Here is a 19,299-nt window from a genome sequence, read left to right as displayed (position 1 = left end):
ATAGGAATTCTTTGTTGTGTAATTATTTTTTCACAGACACATGGCCTTGTGCTAGAGTTGGATATGAAACATCCTTTCTGAGATGCACAATGGGAATCAAGCCTGAGCCCCGGGAAGCCTCGATGTGGTCTCTCTGGTAAAGAATAGAAATCTCAGATGCAATCGCCTCTATTAAAACCTTTGAGAAAATTCTGCGAGAGAAAGGTTTTGAAGGAGATGATTGATGAAGTCCTTTAGAGCAAGGTGATGGGTGGGAAGCTTCTGGATGTGCCCATTTCCACATGTGCAGTGAAAGCTGGCGTGAGGGAAAGTGTTTTTCTTTTCACGTAAACGAGCCATGGACCGCGTACTCCGGGGTGTATACAAGGCAGGCAGCATCTAACAACAGCGTCGTGGCTTTTATCTTGTGGAGTTGCTGTTAGCCCATCTAGCAAGAAAGGTGCACTTGTGGGGCTGCGAGTGACAGGACACAAGGAGTGTTGCCAGCCAGGGGCGCTCACCAAGCTCAGCACCCAGAGTTTCCCTGGGCTTCCTTGTGTGGGCTTGACTGACTGACTGCACACGTGGTTGGACTCGGTGTCCGTTCACTCACACCCCATCACTGAAATCTCCCACCCTGCGTGCTGTGCTCTTTCTGGTGTGGCCAGCCCGTCCTACATGATGGCATTCCTGTCAGGTACAACCTAGGTCACCGCCCAGAAGCCAGGGGCAAGGACCAGGCCACATCTCCATGTGCAAAGACAGAGGGTGTCACTCCACGGCCCTGGGGTCAGATGGGCAAGAGTACATCTTCCTGATGCTACGTGACCCGGCTGTGCCCTGGGTCCTGCTGGGCACTGGGAGTGACCACGGGCATCGTGGGGACTGGAGAACAGCAATGCCCAGGCTCGTGGGGTCCACACGGGGTCGCCCACCCTCCCATCACTGCAGTGCCCTGTTAGCTTGTTCTTGCTGTTACAGTCGATCTTTTCAGTAGTGTTATCATGACTTGAAGTGGCCACACAGCCATTCCCAGGTTCGGGGCCTTTCGGGTACCCTTTGACCTCCCTTCTCTGCCTCCCTGTTCATGGCTCTTGTGGGAGTCGTTGGTTCAGCCTCTGCTTCTTCTCCAACGTGGCGCCTTGAGCCAGGAGAGTGTGAGCTTTTCCTTTTCTTTGTCTTGTTTCCTGTGAATTTGTTTTCAGAAACGCCAGGGACTCACAGCCCAGTAGTATCAGTGCTTGGTGATGACGTTGTCTCATTTCTTTTTTAATTCTTCCTTCAGAGAGATCGTGTGTGTGTGTGTGTGTGTTCTCAGGACGTTCAAGGTCTCTTGAATGTACAAACACTTATGAAAAGACACGTGTTCAGTGCTATACCCTTGTCTTCAATCTGCTAGTTATAAAATGGAAATCCCACCAAACATTAGGAGTGTTTAGTTCAAGATGGCAGAATGGCATCGTGCCTGGCAGGTTTGGTGCCTGAGGTAATGCCGAGGGGTGCAGTTGGTTTTCAGTCCGCGGAAGTTTTCAAAGGGGCTGACGGCAGGACAGGCTTCCTGTCGCAGGTGACTCACCAGTGAAGGTGTAGGTAGCCTTTGTGTCCTCAGAAGGAATCTGTGAGGTTGCGTTCACAGCAGAAGGGATCTGATTGCCATGGGAAAGCTTCTGTGCGGCTTCTCACCTTCCTACCTGTGTGTCTAGGCTGCTCGAGGGCTCACGGAGGCTCCTGAAGGGCGGCTGCTGGCAAACATTTATTTTGTGTGTGTGTTTTTTGTAATTCATTTATTTATCCGCTTATTTATTTATTTTTTGAAAGTTGAATGGCTTTTCCTAGTTTATTTTGTATTGTATTTATTTATGTATATTGGTTTCAGGTGTACAAAACAATGTACTAGTTAGACATTTACACCCCTCACAGAGTGAGAATCCCCTGCCCCCCAATCTACTGCCCCTCTGACATCGCGTACAGCTATTACGATCCCAGTAACTCTATTCCTTATGCTGTGCTCCACATCCTGTGACTGTATATATGTAATTATGCTTGACATTCAGTGTTACTCAGCTTCAGGTTTAGGTGTGCAGCACAATGACATGCATGGACCTAGAGAACATTTTGGTAAGTGAAATAAGTCAGACGAAGACAAACACCAAATGATCTCACTTACATGTGGAATCTGAAGACCAGTATAAATGAGCAAACTAAGCAGAAACAGTCTCCGAGACACAGAGGAAACACTGAGGGTTGCTAGATGGGAGGGGGTCGGCTTGGGGGAGAAGGTGAGGGGATTGGGATGTACAAGTATTGCCACGGGGACACGAAAGACAGCTTGGGGACCATAACCAATAATGTAAAGGTTTGTAGGGCGTCAGATGGGCACGTGTCTTATTAAAGCTTTGTTTCTAGAGCGCAGACAGGAGTTCCTGGCTTCTGTCTCCTCAATTCTGGAACGTAGCTTGTATGTACCTTTCACTTACGTGGCTGTTTTTGGATGTTTCCCCCCCACAGGGGAGCTGCCCTTACAAGGCCCTGTGTTTATCAGAGAGCCCAGTGACAGCGTTGTTCCCATTGGTCCCCGGGATAAAAGAGTGACTTTAAATTGCGAAGCAAGAGGCAACCCTTCACCTCATTACAGGTACAGTGGGAAGTTTGAAAACTCAAATGGAGAGAAAAGTGATGTGTCAGTTGTGAATTTGTTCTGTGCTCATAAATGTAGGCCCTCAGGAGGAAGCAGTGCGTGAGCCTGTGGCCGTGCATCCCTCCACCGTTTCCAGCAGCCTGGGCCCTGGCCGCGCAGGTTTCGTCCACTTTGCAGTGGGATTTCCTCGTCACTGAAGGGAAACATGGTGGAATCTCTTACATCTGCACAGTCTTTTTATTGATTTATAGTGAAGTTTAGTGCATAATTTAGTCCTCGGGGACACATCCATTGTGGGCAATGAGATTAAATGTGTTCTGGAGGTGTTTGGAAATCATAATTAAAAAAATACTTCGGCATCTATCCTTGCTTTGCCATTGTATTGGGTTGTGTTTGAAGGTTCATTAAGTATAAAAGAATAAAATACGTTCTTACTAAAGTGGTTTTACTTATTCTTGAAGAAAAATATGTTTATTATTAGATTTTTTCCCCCATGAAAGTATGTACTTTTCAGATTACATGAATGATACCTGCTCACTGAAAACCTTCAAACATCACAGAAAGTTCTAAGGAAAAGAAGAATAAAAACCTGAACTGTCACCTTAAGATAAAAATACATATGAACATTTGGGAATGATGGTGGTTACTGGATGGTGGGTATTTACTTTATTAAATAACACAAGACTAACGTGTTTACTCTTAGGGGTGTTTAGGGGTCCCCCTTAGGGGACCCATTTTAGGGGAAAAACAAATTATTTGTGAAGAGCATATGCTGCTTTCCTAGAAGTGGCTGCTAGAAAGTGCTGGAGGCTCCCTGACCACGTGTGCTTTGAGTGCTGTGAGCATTTGTCCTGAAACTGTTTACAATATTAGTTTGTTTGGCAGAGCCTTCTGTGTAACCCGCAGAGCAAGCTGACCTCAGTCTGAATTGATAGAATTCTAAATGTTTCGAGGACTATTGAACTCCTGATGTTGTTTGACCCCTGTAAACAGTAGACGCCCACCTTCACTGTTCCGGTGGGTTAGGTCAGCGCTGGGTGAGAAGGCAGATCTTGGCATTTTTGCACCTGGCAGCCGTCAAGCGCAGTCTTCGTGAAACAATGTCCACCAGCCTGTGTATTGAGCACCTACAGTGTACTTTCAGCAGCATAATTCCGGGTTATCGGTCAGGATTGGCTGAGAGGATAAAGTTTCTCTCTGCCTCTTCCTCTCCATAGAAAAATGTGAAAAGCATAGCGTATGATTCAAATACCAGAAACACGATTTCATGATCTAGTTTAATTAATCAGACTGAAGCACACGCAGCATCTGGAATTTTCTTCTTCTTCTGGGGAAAAGTGAACAAACTGACTTAACGAGACGTTATCCTGGAGTTATCGTCTTCCAGCATTTTCACAGGAGATTCTGACACTTTTTTAAATGCATCCATTTGTTTCTCCCCGGAATGGAAGATTATCCTTTTAGACTTGACTGTAAATATGGTAAAGAAACCGATGACTGACTGACTCGTGGGCAGGCTGCTTTCCTGTTCTCAGTTACGTTGTATTTCCTGGCATTTACCTTCTGAATAATTTGATAATACATGTGTTCAGCTGAAAAATTGTCAAGATACAAGATTTAGTCGTACAGGAGTGTATTTCTAAATGAATAGATTAGTCATGTTTATAATGTTTTAGCAAACAGCAAGTACTGAGTTTAGAAATCCAGACGTGGCCGCTGCTGTCGTTATTTCTTCATGTGTCCCGTCTTTATTGTGATGCCAGGAAGTAAGTGTTTAAACATACTGCTCCCATGTGTAAAACAAAGTTTATGAAAAAGTTCTGCCATTTGCACAGCGCTTCTTACGTTTTATTACATGGCCTGGGATGTGATACATTGAAATTTAAACAAAATCCATAACTGAGACAAAGAGATGTGACGTAAACTCATTAATCAGTTTGAAGTCTGATGGATGAAGAGATTTAACATGGTCGGTATTGTTTAAAATACTTGGTTTGTAGCCAGAGGGAGCTGACATTTTAACTACAGCTATAAAGATTTTCTTAAGTTAACACTTCTAACCAATATGAAATTTCACTTAAATTGAAGGTTGATAGTCCCTAGAAATTGAGACTGTAGAAAAGCACAGGGATCCGCTTTTTACTATGAAAATATCAGGCTTCCCCGTAACAAGCGGTGACTCCGTGTCACCTGCCCTCTGCATAGGACGCGTTGATGGAGTAAATGGGTGTAAAACTGCCGGGTTCTGATTAGGACGTTACCTGCTTAGATGACGTCACCTTCTTTACAGCCTGATTTTTGCCCCCTGGCTCTTGACTTCAACGGCCACCCAGATAACAGTGTATGTTATTGCGTCCATGTTCCAGAAGGAAATATGCTGATTCTTATGCTCTTACTATCATTTAACAGTTACCAATAAATAGGATACATATGTGATAACATTGAGGGCATCAAAAAGGATACGTGGATTTTCCTCCAAGTAGTCAGAGAAAGGATAGGTTTTTATACGTATTTATTAATAGAAGCAGGCAGGCCGGGACACAGACACACAGATTCTAGATATTTGCTGAGGGGGAAAGTTAGGGGGTCATGTGAGACGACACGTAAGTCGAATGCAAACAGGCCCCCGAGATTCAAACTAAAGTTTCAGAGCTTAAGAAAACACTGTGCTTGGAACGCCCAGACCTGCACTGTGGACTGAGGCAAACGCCTCTCAGGAGACATTCGTCTTTGTTAGTGCCCCGAGGAATAAAGAAGTCTTAATTGGCCCTCTTAGAAATCTGAAAGTTCAGACATGCTCCAGGGAAATTGCTTGTCATGGGATTTAACTGGGGATTTAGTCCTTCTGGTGCATCTCCCCACAGCCTCTATTTAGAAGCTAATTAGTGTTCAGTCTCCTAATTGCTGATGCTCTGAAAGGGGTGACCTAGGAAGCTTTAATGACTTGCTTAAATGGGAAGGTTTCCTTGGACCTCCTGCGGGCTTACAAGTGCCCCCCGTTTGCTCTTTGAAGGACCCCATAGGAGCATCTCAGGTAGCTTCTGGTGCCACTTATCCTTTAAGGGACCACATATTTGGGCTGAAATGGGTAGAATGCACAGGGCCCACAGGGAGCAGGCGTGTCTCTAAAATACAGAGGCCGACCTGCCTGGAGAGCGTGCAGACGCCCCACTGCCAGCTCAGGGTCGCGGTGGTGTCTCCGCCCCGACGGCTGTCAGCAGCAGGACCCCATCCAGAGTTACAAAGCTTCCCAAGAGACGGTTAACATCCGTTGCTCTCTCTTTGGAATCCCCACGTCCGGCGTTGACTGCTTTTCTCTTCACACCTGATGCAAAGAGAGTCTGTCTATGACCCACATGGGCTGTTCTCAGCATTTACCTCAGCTCCACACGCAGCAGCTGTGTGGACACAGGGCAGTCACATTAATAACTAATGTCTCGATCACAGCAGCTTCTTCCTCTGCTCAGTGGCCTTAGATGGCTAAAGCTGCTGTGTTGCGAATGCAGGAAGATGCATCTGTGCTTCTAGAAAGTTCTGTGGACAGCGCGTGGCAGACTGCCCGGACCCACAGTCGCTTCTGCCTGTGCTCTTCCGTTTTGTGTCCTGACAAGGAGGCGGCCAGGCATCCTTCCTGCAGCTCTCCAGAACACGTGAGCTGCTGTAATAAGCACGGCGTGAGGACACTCGGATACACGAGTGCCAGGATGAAATGCAGTCAAAGTGCGGGTCCCCAGGGACACTCTCCCCTCTGCCCTGTGGTCTCCAAACGGAGTCACCTCCCACACCTCCTGATTTCCTGAGCATCCACTCAGCACATTCACCGCAAAGAGAAAAGGGAAAGACAGTCTGCTCACCACTGACTCAGGGTGCAAATGCGGGGGCGCCTGAGGTTGCTTGCAGTCTGCACCCCCCACGTGACACTGCACGTGGTCTCCAGGGCCCTGTGTTTGGCTGCGCACGTGCATAATGGACGCATGCTGTCGATGGTGTGTGTGCTCGCCGTGCGAGACAGTGTAGAGGGCAGCAGAGTCTCTACTGTCTAGTGGACTCTGTGCATAGGACGTATTTTAACATGACTCTGACTGTATGTAATCTGTCCCCACATACACCCTGCCGCCATGTCGGGTATTGTGTCACTGTCCTCTAGCTTCTGTGAGGAGGTCTCATCCTCGCCGATTCCCAGGCCCAGCTCCATGCAGCATCGTGAGCTGTGTCCCCACAGCCACAGGGAGCCACGCAGAGCCACGCAGTGTGCCCGTGGTTGGACAACTGAAAACCACTGCAGATGCAGCCTGCCTGTACTCTGAGGCCAGTCGGGCAGACGTCGTGTCCATCTGTCCACGAGCCCGTGGGCACCCTCAGCGCCCCACCTACTGCACCCACACCTGCCTTTGTTGTAAAGCTTCTCAGCACAGGGGCCACCTCACAGGTGAGCACAGCGTGTGTCCCTCATCCCACGTCCCAGACGCCCAGCAGGTGGCCAGGGCCCAGCTGGCAGAGGGACAGCACACAGGCCTGCCCGGGAAGGAGAATGCACAGGGAGCTTGGGATTGGACCCCGTCGCTGGGCCCCAGGTTCACAAGCTGTCGGGCACCTTCTACAGGATGTGCTCCTGTCTGAGCTGCTCCCTCTGTGTCGGCTCCATTATGACCTAGATTGGCACGAGGTGACAACGATGGCCGCAGAATCTCCAGACGGACTTACGTCCTCCCCACGACGTCGTCTGCACAAAAGGGCAGCATCTCTTTTAGTGTCAACAGGACGCCGAGTGTCAGGAGAACATGGAAACGCAGCTGTCCTATCAGCAGTCAGGACCCAGGGGAAGTGGAGCAGTCAGAGCTTAGCGATTGAAGACGGCAGGAGAAGAAATCCTTCGTTTTGTTGTTGTTGTTTCCTCCTGTTTGTGAGGGGCTGAGGAGGAAAGGTAACGTGGGCCCCACGGTGTCCTGGGGCCTGAGCAGCCGTGTGAGGCGCGCCTGTCGGAGGGGGAGGCAGACCTGGGAGCTTCCCTGGAGAACAAGCATGTCTGCAGGTCTCCTCGGAACAGTGTTCAGACAATCTCATCAATGTGAACGGGGCTGCAATTACTGAACTCAGCACTTGTCTCTAATCCCAGGATGGCTCCAATCTCTGTGTGTGTTTTTAATATCTATGTTTAAAATGTATCGGTGAGTGAGAAATGGGAATCTAAGTCATAAAGGACATTCTAAAAACTCAGTTTTTAAAAGCACAGCTTCACAATTTAACTCATTTATATCTTCAGCCATTATTGCTGAAGCCTAACTAGATATTTTTGGGTAAAGTACTGAATGTGCAAATTCAGACATTTATTCTTTTAAGGGCTGCGATTATTCTCATCACTTCAGTAAACATATTAACAAACATTGCGTCTGAACACAAATGCATTTGCTTATTAACTCGAAGCCGCATCTAAAACCACAAATTGCCTCTGTGATTAAATTCCTAATTTTCCTGTCAAGCCCCAAATAAAGCATTGCCTGTTGATTGAAAGTGTCTAGTGTCTGCATATTTCCCAAACCCCACCGCATCCCCAAAAGATTTTAGTGCATTATTTTGTTCTTTTTGCTCTGTTTTATGTTGAAATCTGAGGTGACACTTCTCTTTCTCTAGAATACTGTTTTTATTTCCATTTTCTGACACATTTCGTGCAATAGCTCAGATATCCTGCAGGACAGTAACTTGACACAATCTGCTGTGGGGTCCGTTACATCCTGGGATGATTGTCAAACTACCCGAAGTCACTCAATTTATTTTCAGTTTTGTTAGCTTCAGTGTCAAAGGGTGACATTCTGTAACCTTGTTCTCAGGTTCTAGTGGGAGACCTAAGGCTTAGCGCCTGAAGTGACCCAGGTGACGAGCGAGGCTATGCTGGTCATGGTCATCATTGTCACGCCGTCCTTGTATGGTTTTGGGGGAGAGCGTCCCTATTTCACAATAAGTAGTGCAGTAAATCCATAGCAACTAGTAAAGACAGTAATTACACATTAACACCCTTCCTGGAGGTTTGTTGACTGTATGTGTGGCCCCAGGTAGGGACAGCGATGAGGAGGTAGTGACGGGAGCTCAGAGGCTCGATCAGATCACGTCATCAGGGCACGTCTGAGCACCTGCCACCTGCCAGCGCTCGAGGCTCCGGCTGGGCAGTCAGCTGTGACTCAGTACCGTCATTCAGCAGTGCCTCCATGCTTCCGAAAGCACCTCCTCAAACCGAGAATCCGGTGTTTTATACTGATTAACTGATCAGTGTGTAAATGTGTGTTTGCACACACGCTCTCACACATGTTAGTGTGTGGGGGAGGGCAGCGACTTGCAGACCTGCAACCAGTGGTGTCTGAGTTTATTTCCTGGAAGTAGCAATTACGATCTTTGTCATTTAGATGTAATAGTTACAAGTTGAAATGTCTCCTGTATCAGGCACCTTATATTTCATATTCAAGAGTCAGGAACGGTTGGCCGAAGGTCGTGCACGATGTTTTAAAGAAATTTGACTTTTCAGGGGAAATTCCCATGGACCCACCGGTGTGTCGTAGTGGGTTCCATCCGGTTTCTTCCCTCCATTCACCTGCCATTGGCCGTGGAGGCCACGCTTCTAGTGTCCGGTCATGTGGACAGCATGACAGGTGTAGAAGAAGTGGATTGATCAAATGCTTGCTGCCTCGGGTGGGCCTGCAGAGTAAGCCAACTCCCCACGCGTGCTCCTCAGTCTTCACCTCTGCTTACGGCCCAGCAACACGTTCACATGTAACGTCCACAGCAGCGCAGTGAGATCCGCACCTTTGTGATATGCGCAAAGAAGCTGTTTCTCACTGTGGATTCTGAACGCAAACCCTAATTCGTGTAGATGAGTGTCTGAACACTGAAGGCTGACAGTGAGCGTAGAGGGTCGTTCCAGAGGATTCCATGTGGTGATTACATGAGCCACTTCTCAGTCCGGCCCGTGTACAACAGAGCTGACGCTCCACGATCCACCTGCGGCTGGAGCAAACGTGAATGTTCCGTGACGGCAACGCCGGCGTCTGCAGCCCAGGAGTCACAGCTTCTCTCCTTCTCTCCAGATCACTGCGTTAAGCCTTTCGGAATGGAGTTTGGGTAAGCAAGTGGGACTTTCATGAAGTTTGAAACAATTTGCATATTTCAAACATCAGAAGTTCTCACGAACCTCAAATTCCTCTATGCAGTAGACACCTGTAACTTGTACGAAGGCTTGAGAACGTGCAAAAGTCGCCAAGGGGTCTACCTGGAAAGGCTCCCCAATTTATGGCCTGAATGTGCCCTTTTCCTGCCACGTGTTACGCCTGTGCTGTGTTCCCGAGCTCTGAACAGTTGGATTCTAATTTACTGTAAAGAAAATTAGCCCAATTTGTAGATTTATTGGACATGGACTTGGTGAAATGAGTATGTGTGTGTGCGTTCAGTTTTCCTGATTATTGCTTATGAGATGTAAATATCAGAAATATTTACAAATCAGGCCTAAATGTGAATATTTTGCATTAAGAACTTAAATACACTATTTTCTCAGGATACTATAACATTTGGAAGCCCAGGCACAGAAATTTCTTACCCATTTCAGAGTTTAAACAAAGACAATGCTTTTGAATTCACCTATTTTCAGCAAAAGGGAAAACAATATGTAGTGAGATACTGAGAAATTTTATATCACCTGGGGATAAGTTCCATTAATGATGAATTGTATTAGGAAGGAGAGAAATAATTATATTGCTTCGTTAAAAGAAAATTAACATTATTCAAGGAATTCCAAGGGTACCACAGCTCAGAAGAGTTTTTTCTAAACCAAATGCCCCCCTGCTTTTGGTGTAGGAGAAACGTGTTTCACAGTCGTTTATGCCTTTTCAGTGGTGAAGTTATCTAGGGAGCGTGTCTGTAGGATGCAGACTGAGCCAAAGGAAGGAAGAAACATTTATGTGAATGGATCAAACGTTTTCCATTTTGGTTCTTTAGTCAGAACTTTGGGGTGACGGCTTTCAGGTCTGAGACAATTATGGAAATAAGTATTTCCCCATACACTCTATGAGCCCTTAAGTCTGTCCAGCTATTAAATAGGCAAGAAAAATATTTTATTTCGCTTTACAGTTGTCCACAAAACCACTGTATCTTTGTTATCCATCAGACCCCCACAAAAACACAGTTTTCAAACAGAGCATCAGGCATGCTTAGTCAGGCCATACACATTCTAACTCTAGAGCTAAAATCTGTTTCCCCCACAAACCGTACTTTGTAGGTCACGGAAACAGAGCACCCATTGTCATGAGAATACTCCATTCAAAACTGAAATTAACTACATTTTTCCTGATTTGAGTTTAGGGGAGTTTTTGCCACTGCAAACATTAAATCACTCAGTAACTGACACACTATTTACAGGTTAAAAATTCTACCCACCCTCTTGTGATCTGCTGTCAGATTTACTCTTTGAAGGTCATGCCCAGCATGTGTCTTCCCATGTTTTGCTGAATTCTCAGGCAGGTACAAGTGCAGACAAACCACACGTGGAAGACACAGCTCATTGCCCGTGAGAGCAGATGGCCGAAAGCACTGGATGGAGCAGGTCACATGTCACCAACACGCGCTGAAGGGGATGGGAGTAGAGACTGATGAAGTGGCAGACAGGCTGGCAGCTTGTGACAGTGGCTCCCACTTTAAAAGGCACCCACCCACTGGCTTGCTGGACGGCTCCCGTGCGCTAAGAGCTGGGCATACATTGTCTACGTAAATGTAATCCTGTGGGAACAATGGCCTTTCTTCATTTCAGTGTTACAAACTTAGGTCTCAGGGAGATAAGTCATTCACTCATGGTCACAGATGGTGATGGGTCAGTTCCACATAAACCAGGGGGCACTTGGTTCTGAATCCCATTTGTGTTTACTGGGCTGTCACAGGCTAGGAGTGGCTGGGACCTGGGGACGAGATGGGGGTGGGGCAGCAACCAGGAACCAGGGAAACGTCTCCACAGACAGGAAGCTTTGTGAAGGCAGGGACTCTGGTTCTCCACGTCCTCAGAAACTAAAAAACGGTCTGACATGCAAGTTCTCAATGCATGTTTGTCTCAAGAAAGGGGGGCAGGGAGGAAGGCCTTTCTGATTGTAGTCACGGAGCATGAAACAGGCCAGACCAACAGCAGGCGTCCCTACCTGCTCGTGCCCTGCCCTTCGGCAGTCAGTCCTTGGTCGCCCTTGGGCACAGTGCAGACCACTTCTCCAGCCTGAGTGTCCTTCCTGCTAAACACTTGGAGTTCTCATTAGTGTGCTGATTCTGACTCAGTAGATCCAGGAGAGGGGCCAAGGTTCTGCATGTCCAACAGCCTCCCAGATGCCGGTGGTGCCGGTGGTGAGGATGGTGAAGATGCCGGTGGTGAGGATGGTGAAGATGCCGGTGGTGAGGATGGTGAAGATGCCGGTGGTGAGGATGGTGAAGATGCTGGTGGTGCTGGTGGTGAGGATGGTGAAGATGCCATTGGTGCCAGTGGTGAGGATGGTGAAGATGCCGGTGGTGAGGATGGTGAAGATGCCGGTGGTGCTGGTGGTGAGGATGGTGAAATGCCGGTGGTCCTGGTGGTGAAGATGCCGGTGGTGCTGGTGGTGAGGATGGTGAAGATGTCGGTGGTGCTGATGTCCTTCCTCAGAGCACACTGCACGTCAGGAGGAGAGTGTTTGATGGAACGTGGATGGACCGGTTTCCTTTACCTCCTAGGATTTGGGGAGGAATAAGATGAGAGAAGGTTAATATGTGCTTATGGTTCTGCTGCCAAACTCTACAGGCAGAATTAACATCAGAATAGAAGAAAGTGACCCAAAGTGCTCATGCGAATCATAAGACTGTTATACTGTAAACAGAGCAAAACGAAACCCAACAGCAGAATCTGCCACAAAGAGAAAGGTTACAACTCTATTTCTTTGTAATTTTGTTCTTTTTAAGTTCAAGAGAAAAGACCTAGAGCCCCCAGTTGTTGCCCTTAATTTCACTGTGGTCTCAGGAGAAACGCTGCTTTAGGCCGGTGAGACTTGTATGTGAATAAAGAAAGAAAAATCAAGGAAATCTTGGTTTCAAAAAGGAGCAAAATGATAAAAGATTTCTTTGAGCAGTAGGGACTGAACTTACGAATTTATTCATTTCCTAAAGTGTTCATCATTAAAATTTCACTGTGCAGTATTTCAGATACAGAAAACGATACAGACATACCGTCAAGTGTAATGGCGAATGTTCCTGTAACCACTGCCCAGTTTAAGAAATAAAACCAAAAAAGTAAATTTCCCAGCGTTTGCCCTTTAGACACATCCCACTCTCTCTCCACGAGAGTGTTAAAATACCTTAAGTTGAGGTTTATCATTTTAATACATTATAATATGTTTAGAACAGTCCTAATATGACTTTCTGAGTCTTAAAATTTTATGTAAATGGCATGAAACTGCATGATTTAATTTGTATTCTTATTAATCGTAGTTTGTGTGACTTTTTCATGTTTATATAAATTCATACAATTTTCACAGCTGTGTAATATTCCTTTTAAGTTTCTGCACATTCACTGACATGTGATAATGTTCACATTCTGTCTGTTTCTATGTTTTCATGGTGCATAATATATCTAGGAATATAATCAGTAATGTTGTAAAGATTTTTAGGGTATCCAATGGACACTTGTCTTATTAAGGAGACCACCTCAGGGATGGTGTAATTACCTGATCACTGCACTGTACACCTGAAGCTGAAGCTGAACAATAATGAATGTCAACTACAAGTTTGTATATATATGCATGTATGTATGTATATACTTACAAGAAGCGGAGTGCACAATTAGGAATAGGGACAGTGGAAATGTAAGGGCTCTGTGCCATGTCAGAGGGATAGTGGATGGGGGGAGGGGGGTTGACACAGTGTGAGGGATGTAAATGATAAACGTCTAACTATTACATTGTTTTGAACACCTGAAACTAAGAAAAAGGAGAGAAAATATTCAAGGTGTGGGAAGATTTGGGAGGAGAAGAATTGGTACACAAATGCGAAAAAGCTCTTCATCAATACTATATATATATATATATATATACATACACATTATTTTTCTGGAAAATAAATAAATAAGTATTTCATATATTAATCAACATGCTTACATGGCCCATGACAGAGAACTCTGGGCTAGAATACATGGGCACTACTTGTGTTTCAGCCCATTGATACTTATAGGACATTTGCCAACTCACTCAGCTGTTGTTTTAAAATCCCCAACTATAAAATGGGTGTTATATTTCCCGTTTTCTCAACATTATTATAAAGAGCAATGTCATAGAACACATAGCAATGTAATTTTATTAGAAGAATCAAGTTTTCTCAGACGTGGACGGCTCAGTTTCTACAGTGGGTGTGATCTGGAGGTGGGTGGGCACGAATGAGTTTGTAAAGACGGAATCTACCAGGGTGTGTGAGGTGTACTTACTGGTTCAGAGCTTTCACTTTTCCTTTTGAAAAACTTTTGTCTAAAAACCAGCTTCTGGTTTTTCCTTGTGGCTTCCCATTGATACGGCTCTGGTGTTAGTGCCTTCTCTGTTCCCAACCCCGTGGGTGGCATTTGGGGCCTTTACCACCTGTCCCACTGAGCAAATAGCACTGTGACAGCACAGAACAGTGGAGAAGGCCCTGGGGACAGGTATTTACCCAGACAAATTGAAATGGATAGCTGAGCACTTACCCAATTAACTTATTAAATGTGCTCAGTCAGTCTGGGTAAATCAAAGAAATGTGCACTTTACCCCTGAACTGACAGCGTGAGATGGACCTGCAGTGTGTGAGGTAATTACCTCAACTTTCCACGTGTCTTTGCCTGTATGGACCCAGCCTCATTTCCCCCAAGTGAACAACCTAATTGCTCTCACCTCTTCAGAAAAGCTTGGAAAACCTTTAACTTGTAGATGCTACTCTGTTGTACTTGCTACTTCTCTTCAACCTTTGGGTTCTGATAAATAACTGGGGCATATTTAATCTTCAGTTATGTAATGATGGAATAATATATTCATTGCCTTTCATTTATTGATAAGCAAGATGATGTTTAAAGAGGATTTTATATCATAGGTTTTCGGGTTTTGTTAACAAATGTACTAAGAGAGGAAAACCTAACATTTTTTACAGATGGCAGCTGAATGGCAGTGATATTAACCTGAGTCTGGAATATCGTTATAAATTGAGCGGAGGAAACCTGGTGGTGATGAACCCCACCAGGAACTGGGACACAGGAAGTTACCAGTGTTTTGCGACAAATTCACTTGGGACCGTTGTCAGCAGGGAAGCGAAACTCCAGTTTGCCTGTAAGTTTCTGCTTGCACGTCTTGTAAGTGCAACATTTAACAATATGGAACTGAATTCGTGTGCTCATCTTGGGCTAAAAACAAGACACGGATTTTATTTATTCAGTAAATATGTTGACGCAATGTGATTTTTATGACCTCTGTATACTATGATCTCTGTATACTAGACAAGTTACAGCTGAGAGAGAGAGAGTTTTCCATTTTACTGTTTTGTAACAGTTCTATTTAAGGGAAGAAAAATACCCCAGGTAAGAATATGTTTATTGAGCAGCTACTCTGTTTTGTGCCGGACCTGAAAGGATGGAAAGATCAGCAGACAGGGTCCTTGCTGTGGAAGAATATTTAACTTAGAGAATCACATCTGACACATCTGAAAATATTAAGGAACAAAGACAGTGAGAACGAGGAGAAAAGAATGTGCCCTGCTGTGACCCCCCTTTGCTATTTTAGCTGGTGCACCGTGACCCTCAGCGTACCTCTGGCCGAGGCCCGGCTCTGGAAGCCACCTGGGTACCATGCTAATTGGACCTCGGGGAGCATGTGGCCCAAACTGAGAACATCACTGTTTAACCAGCAAATTTGGAGTCGGGACCAGATACTCAATTGAGTTTTTATCTTCCCACTTTACCCTTGGACTGCTTTCTATTTTTTGTTTCTTCTTCCTAATCTCTCTTCCTTTGTTTCACTTGTGTACTTTGTGTGTGTGTGTCTGTATTTATGTGTGTGTGTGTGTGTGTGTAGCCAAAAAAAGTATATATATGTTAAGTAATGGAAAAAACTATATTAAAATTACACTGATGGTTATCACTTTGAGCACCTCTTGTAATTGCAGAAGTCAAACGTGACTTGGATTCATCTTTTGTTATCAGTACACATTGAGTATTACAATTTTAAAACAGTTTGTCCCTTTTTTGAAGTGTGTATACATTTTTTGGCACCCCCTACATGTATAGATACAGAGATATATATGGTTATGGATTATGTATTTATGTATTGCCTGACTTGGTTTTAAGATTTCTTTTCCTTCGTTTCACGTCAGTGATTCTGAAATTGGAATGAATGTGTTCTGATAACGTGGTAGGGTCTGCCCACTGCCACCATAACCATTAATAACTGCTGACATGTCATTCAATGCCTGCCTTATTCTTTTGCTTTCTGTTTTTCTAATGGCAATGGTTGGCTTTGCTCCTGCCACTGTATTCCGTGTGTTGCATTTTTCATACTTACTTACTCTTTCCTTTGTTTTTATCTCTATTTTTTTCCCCTCTATAGAAAGTTTTTTCTTTTTTAACCTGTATCTTTCTGGGTATTTTAGAAGGGATAGGTCACATTTATGTGATCCAAGTGGTTACCTGTAAGTTTACCCAAGTACTTTGTCTTTATTCCTTCGGTAGCCAGGAATTTAAATCTAAATTATCTTTTTAGAGTTCATCCATTTAAAATAGGAATTTAATTCCTTTTTTTCCTTACTATATACTTTGTAGTCTTGGTGATTTTCACGTTTATTGATTTAAATTGTTATGCCATTTTGCCATATATGTTATAGATACATATATATTAGGTAATATGTATGTGTACAGTAAATATGTGTACATGATATTATCCTTGGGGCTTCTGATCAAGATGGTGCAGTAGGTAAATGCTGTGCTCACCTCCTCCCAGGACCACATCAATTACAACTAAACTACAGAACAACCATCATAGAGAATCACCTAAAATGTTGCTGAACCAAAGTCCTACAACTACAGACATGCAGAAGAAGCCACCCCGAGACTCGTAGGAGGGACAGAGATGCAGAACAGGCTAGTCCTACACACACACGTGACAATTAACAATTGGGAGGGATATCTAAGCTGTGGAGGTCCCCCCCTGAGGAGTGAGGGGTCCCAGGCCCTCCCAGCCCAGGGTTCCAGTGCTGGGAAGAGAAAGCCCCATAACTCCTGGTTGTGAAAACCAGTGGAGATTGTGGCTGAGTGGAACAGAAGGCAGCTGCACTCCCAGGTGATCCACTTAGAGGGACCACGCAAGGACGTACTGATGGACTCACTCACTCTGAGCTCCAGCGCTGGGACAGTGACTGGAAAGGCTCCAGGGACATACGGGGAGGAACTGAATTGTCTGGCTCAAGGGCGAGGGCTGGAGCAGCAGCTTTCTCCCTGACAGAGGAGCTGGCAGAGGCCATTGTTTCTGTGATGAGCCCTCCCCCTCCCTGCGTGCAGACACAGGTGGGCGCTATATCTGAGTCTCCATCAATCTGGCTGACATTTTACATTGGCTGTGATTCCCTGAGAGCCTTCCCAACCCAACTTTCTGGCACACACAAGCCACTTCCAGTGGCTTTTCTGTGCAAATAGCCTATCTTGGCTCATGCTGCAGACGTTCCTCAAATCTCTCCAAGGTTCACAAAACGCAAACAATCAGCATCTGGCCTCTGTGTGCCCTGTACCCTTGCTGAGCAGCCCCAAGCCTGGCACTAGTGGCAGCCACATGCAGATCACAGCAAGTAGCCCCAGGCAGGGCACAGGCCATGGCTGACCTTGGTCTGCACCAGAGCCCGTCCCAAGAGGCCCCAGAACCAACACACCTGGTGGGCAGCTTCAGACCACTCCAGAGCACCACTCAGCCACCTCCACAAATGACACACCCAAAGGGCAGACTCGGCAGGCACCAGAGCCCTGCTAAAGTGAACCCTGCTCTGTAGGGTCAGCCCCTGCACAACAGCTCTCCACTGTAGTCATGGCCAGTCCTCACAGCCAGTCATCCCAAGGGTCAGTCCCTCCCATTGATGTGCTAACAGCAATTAAGGCTCAACTATAACAGTTGGACACACACGACCCACACAAGGGACACTCCTGGAGCACCCTGCTCTGGTGACCAGGGAGTCTGCCCCTGGGCCCCACAAAATGCCTACTACATAAGGCCACTCCACTAAGACTAGGAGACCTAGCAGCGCTACATAATACATAGAAGCCAAACACAGAAGGCAGCCAAAGTGGGAAGACAAAGAAACATGTCCCAAATGAATGAACAGGACAAAGCTCCAGAATTAAATACTCCAATCAAAAGATAGGGGAACTGAATGGATAAGAAAACAAAACCCTAACACATGCTGCCTATAAGAGACTCACATCAGATTGAAAGACACACATGTACTGAAAGTAAAGGGATGGAAAAAAGATATTTCATGGAAATGGAACTGAAAAGGAAGGAAGGAAGGAAGGAAGGAAGGAAGCTAAAGAATGAGGAAGAAAAGCAGGAAGAAAGAAAGAGAAAGAAAGAAAACCTAGGGTAGCAACACACCAGACAAAACAGACTAAAACAAATATAACAGGAGACAAAGAAGGACCCAGTAATCCCACTTCCGGATATTTATCCAAAGAAACCCAACACACTTCTTTGTGGGGACGTGCTCATCCTGTCTTCATTGCAGCGTTGTTTACAATGGCCAAGATGTGGAGTCAGCCTGCGTGTCCATCGATGGATGAATGGATAAAATGGATACAGAGGGGGTGGTACATATATATCATGGAATATTGTTCGGCCATAAGAAAGAATGAAATCTTGCCATCTGAGACAACATGGATGGACCTAGAGGGCATTGTGCTGAGTGGAGTAAGTTAGACAGCGAAAGACAAGTGCCATGTGATTTCACTCAAATGTAGAATCTAAAGAACAAAATGAAGAAACAGAACAGAAACAAACAGATACAGAGAACATTTCGATGGTTGCCAGTGGGGAGGGTGTTGGGGGCAGGGTAAAAAAGGGATGGGAATGACCAGTACAATTGGTAGTTACAAGTGAGTCGTGGGCTGTGAAATACAGCATAGAGAACGCAGTCGTGTCAGGAGGGTACTAGGTATTTTACCCAACTCACATACATATAAGTATGTGTCGTGTCAGGAGGGTACTAGGTTTTTACCCAACTTACATGCATATAAGTATGTGTCGTGTCAGGAGGGTACTAGATTTATCCAGGGGATCAGTTCGTAGGTTACATACATGTCCAGGCACTGTGCCATACACTAATAAATGTTGTGTACTAATATTTCAAAACTAATATATTGTATGTCAACTGTAATTGAAAAATAAAAAATATGTATTAAAAATCATTCTCCTTATAAGTAATTGTATATGTGCATATTGTTTTTAAACAGAATTTTGTCTAAACCTGTGATGTACTATTTTTATGTGGCTTTAATGGCAGCTGCAAGATCTCTGCCCATTCTTGCATTCTTATTTGATTTTATTTCTCAGTTTGTAAGTATTTTTTACATTTAATAAATTACATAAGTTAGATTTCAAAAATATAACTGTTTTATCCTCTTGCATTTTAAAGTATGTCATTATAGCGCC

The 19,299-nt window shown here is 45.2% G+C and overlaps 1 protein-coding gene across 2 annotated transcripts in view; it reads left to right on the top strand.

The window, feature by feature from the left end:
* The window catches only part of CNTN3 (contactin 3), a 186,260-nt gene that overhangs the window by 55,263 nt on the left and 111,698 nt on the right, over nt 1-19,299 (top strand). For both annotated transcript variants that reach the window (XM_074312197.1, XM_074312196.1), the window contains 2 exons: nt 2,488-2,614; nt 14,771-14,946. In XM_074312197.1, coding sequence (XP_074168298.1) covers nt 2,488-2,614; nt 14,771-14,946 — 303 coding nt within the window. The remainder of the gene's footprint in view (nt 1-2,487; nt 2,615-14,770; nt 14,947-19,299) is intronic.

This window comes from Rhinolophus sinicus, linkage group LG10 (genome assembly GCF_036562045.2).
Source record: "Rhinolophus sinicus isolate RSC01 linkage group LG10, ASM3656204v1, whole genome shotgun sequence".
Lineage (NCBI taxonomy): Eukaryota > Metazoa > Chordata > Mammalia > Chiroptera > Rhinolophidae > Rhinolophus > Rhinolophus sinicus.
The sequence above is the reverse complement of the archived record's forward strand: the minus strand, read 5'-3'. Positions and strand labels throughout refer to the sequence as shown.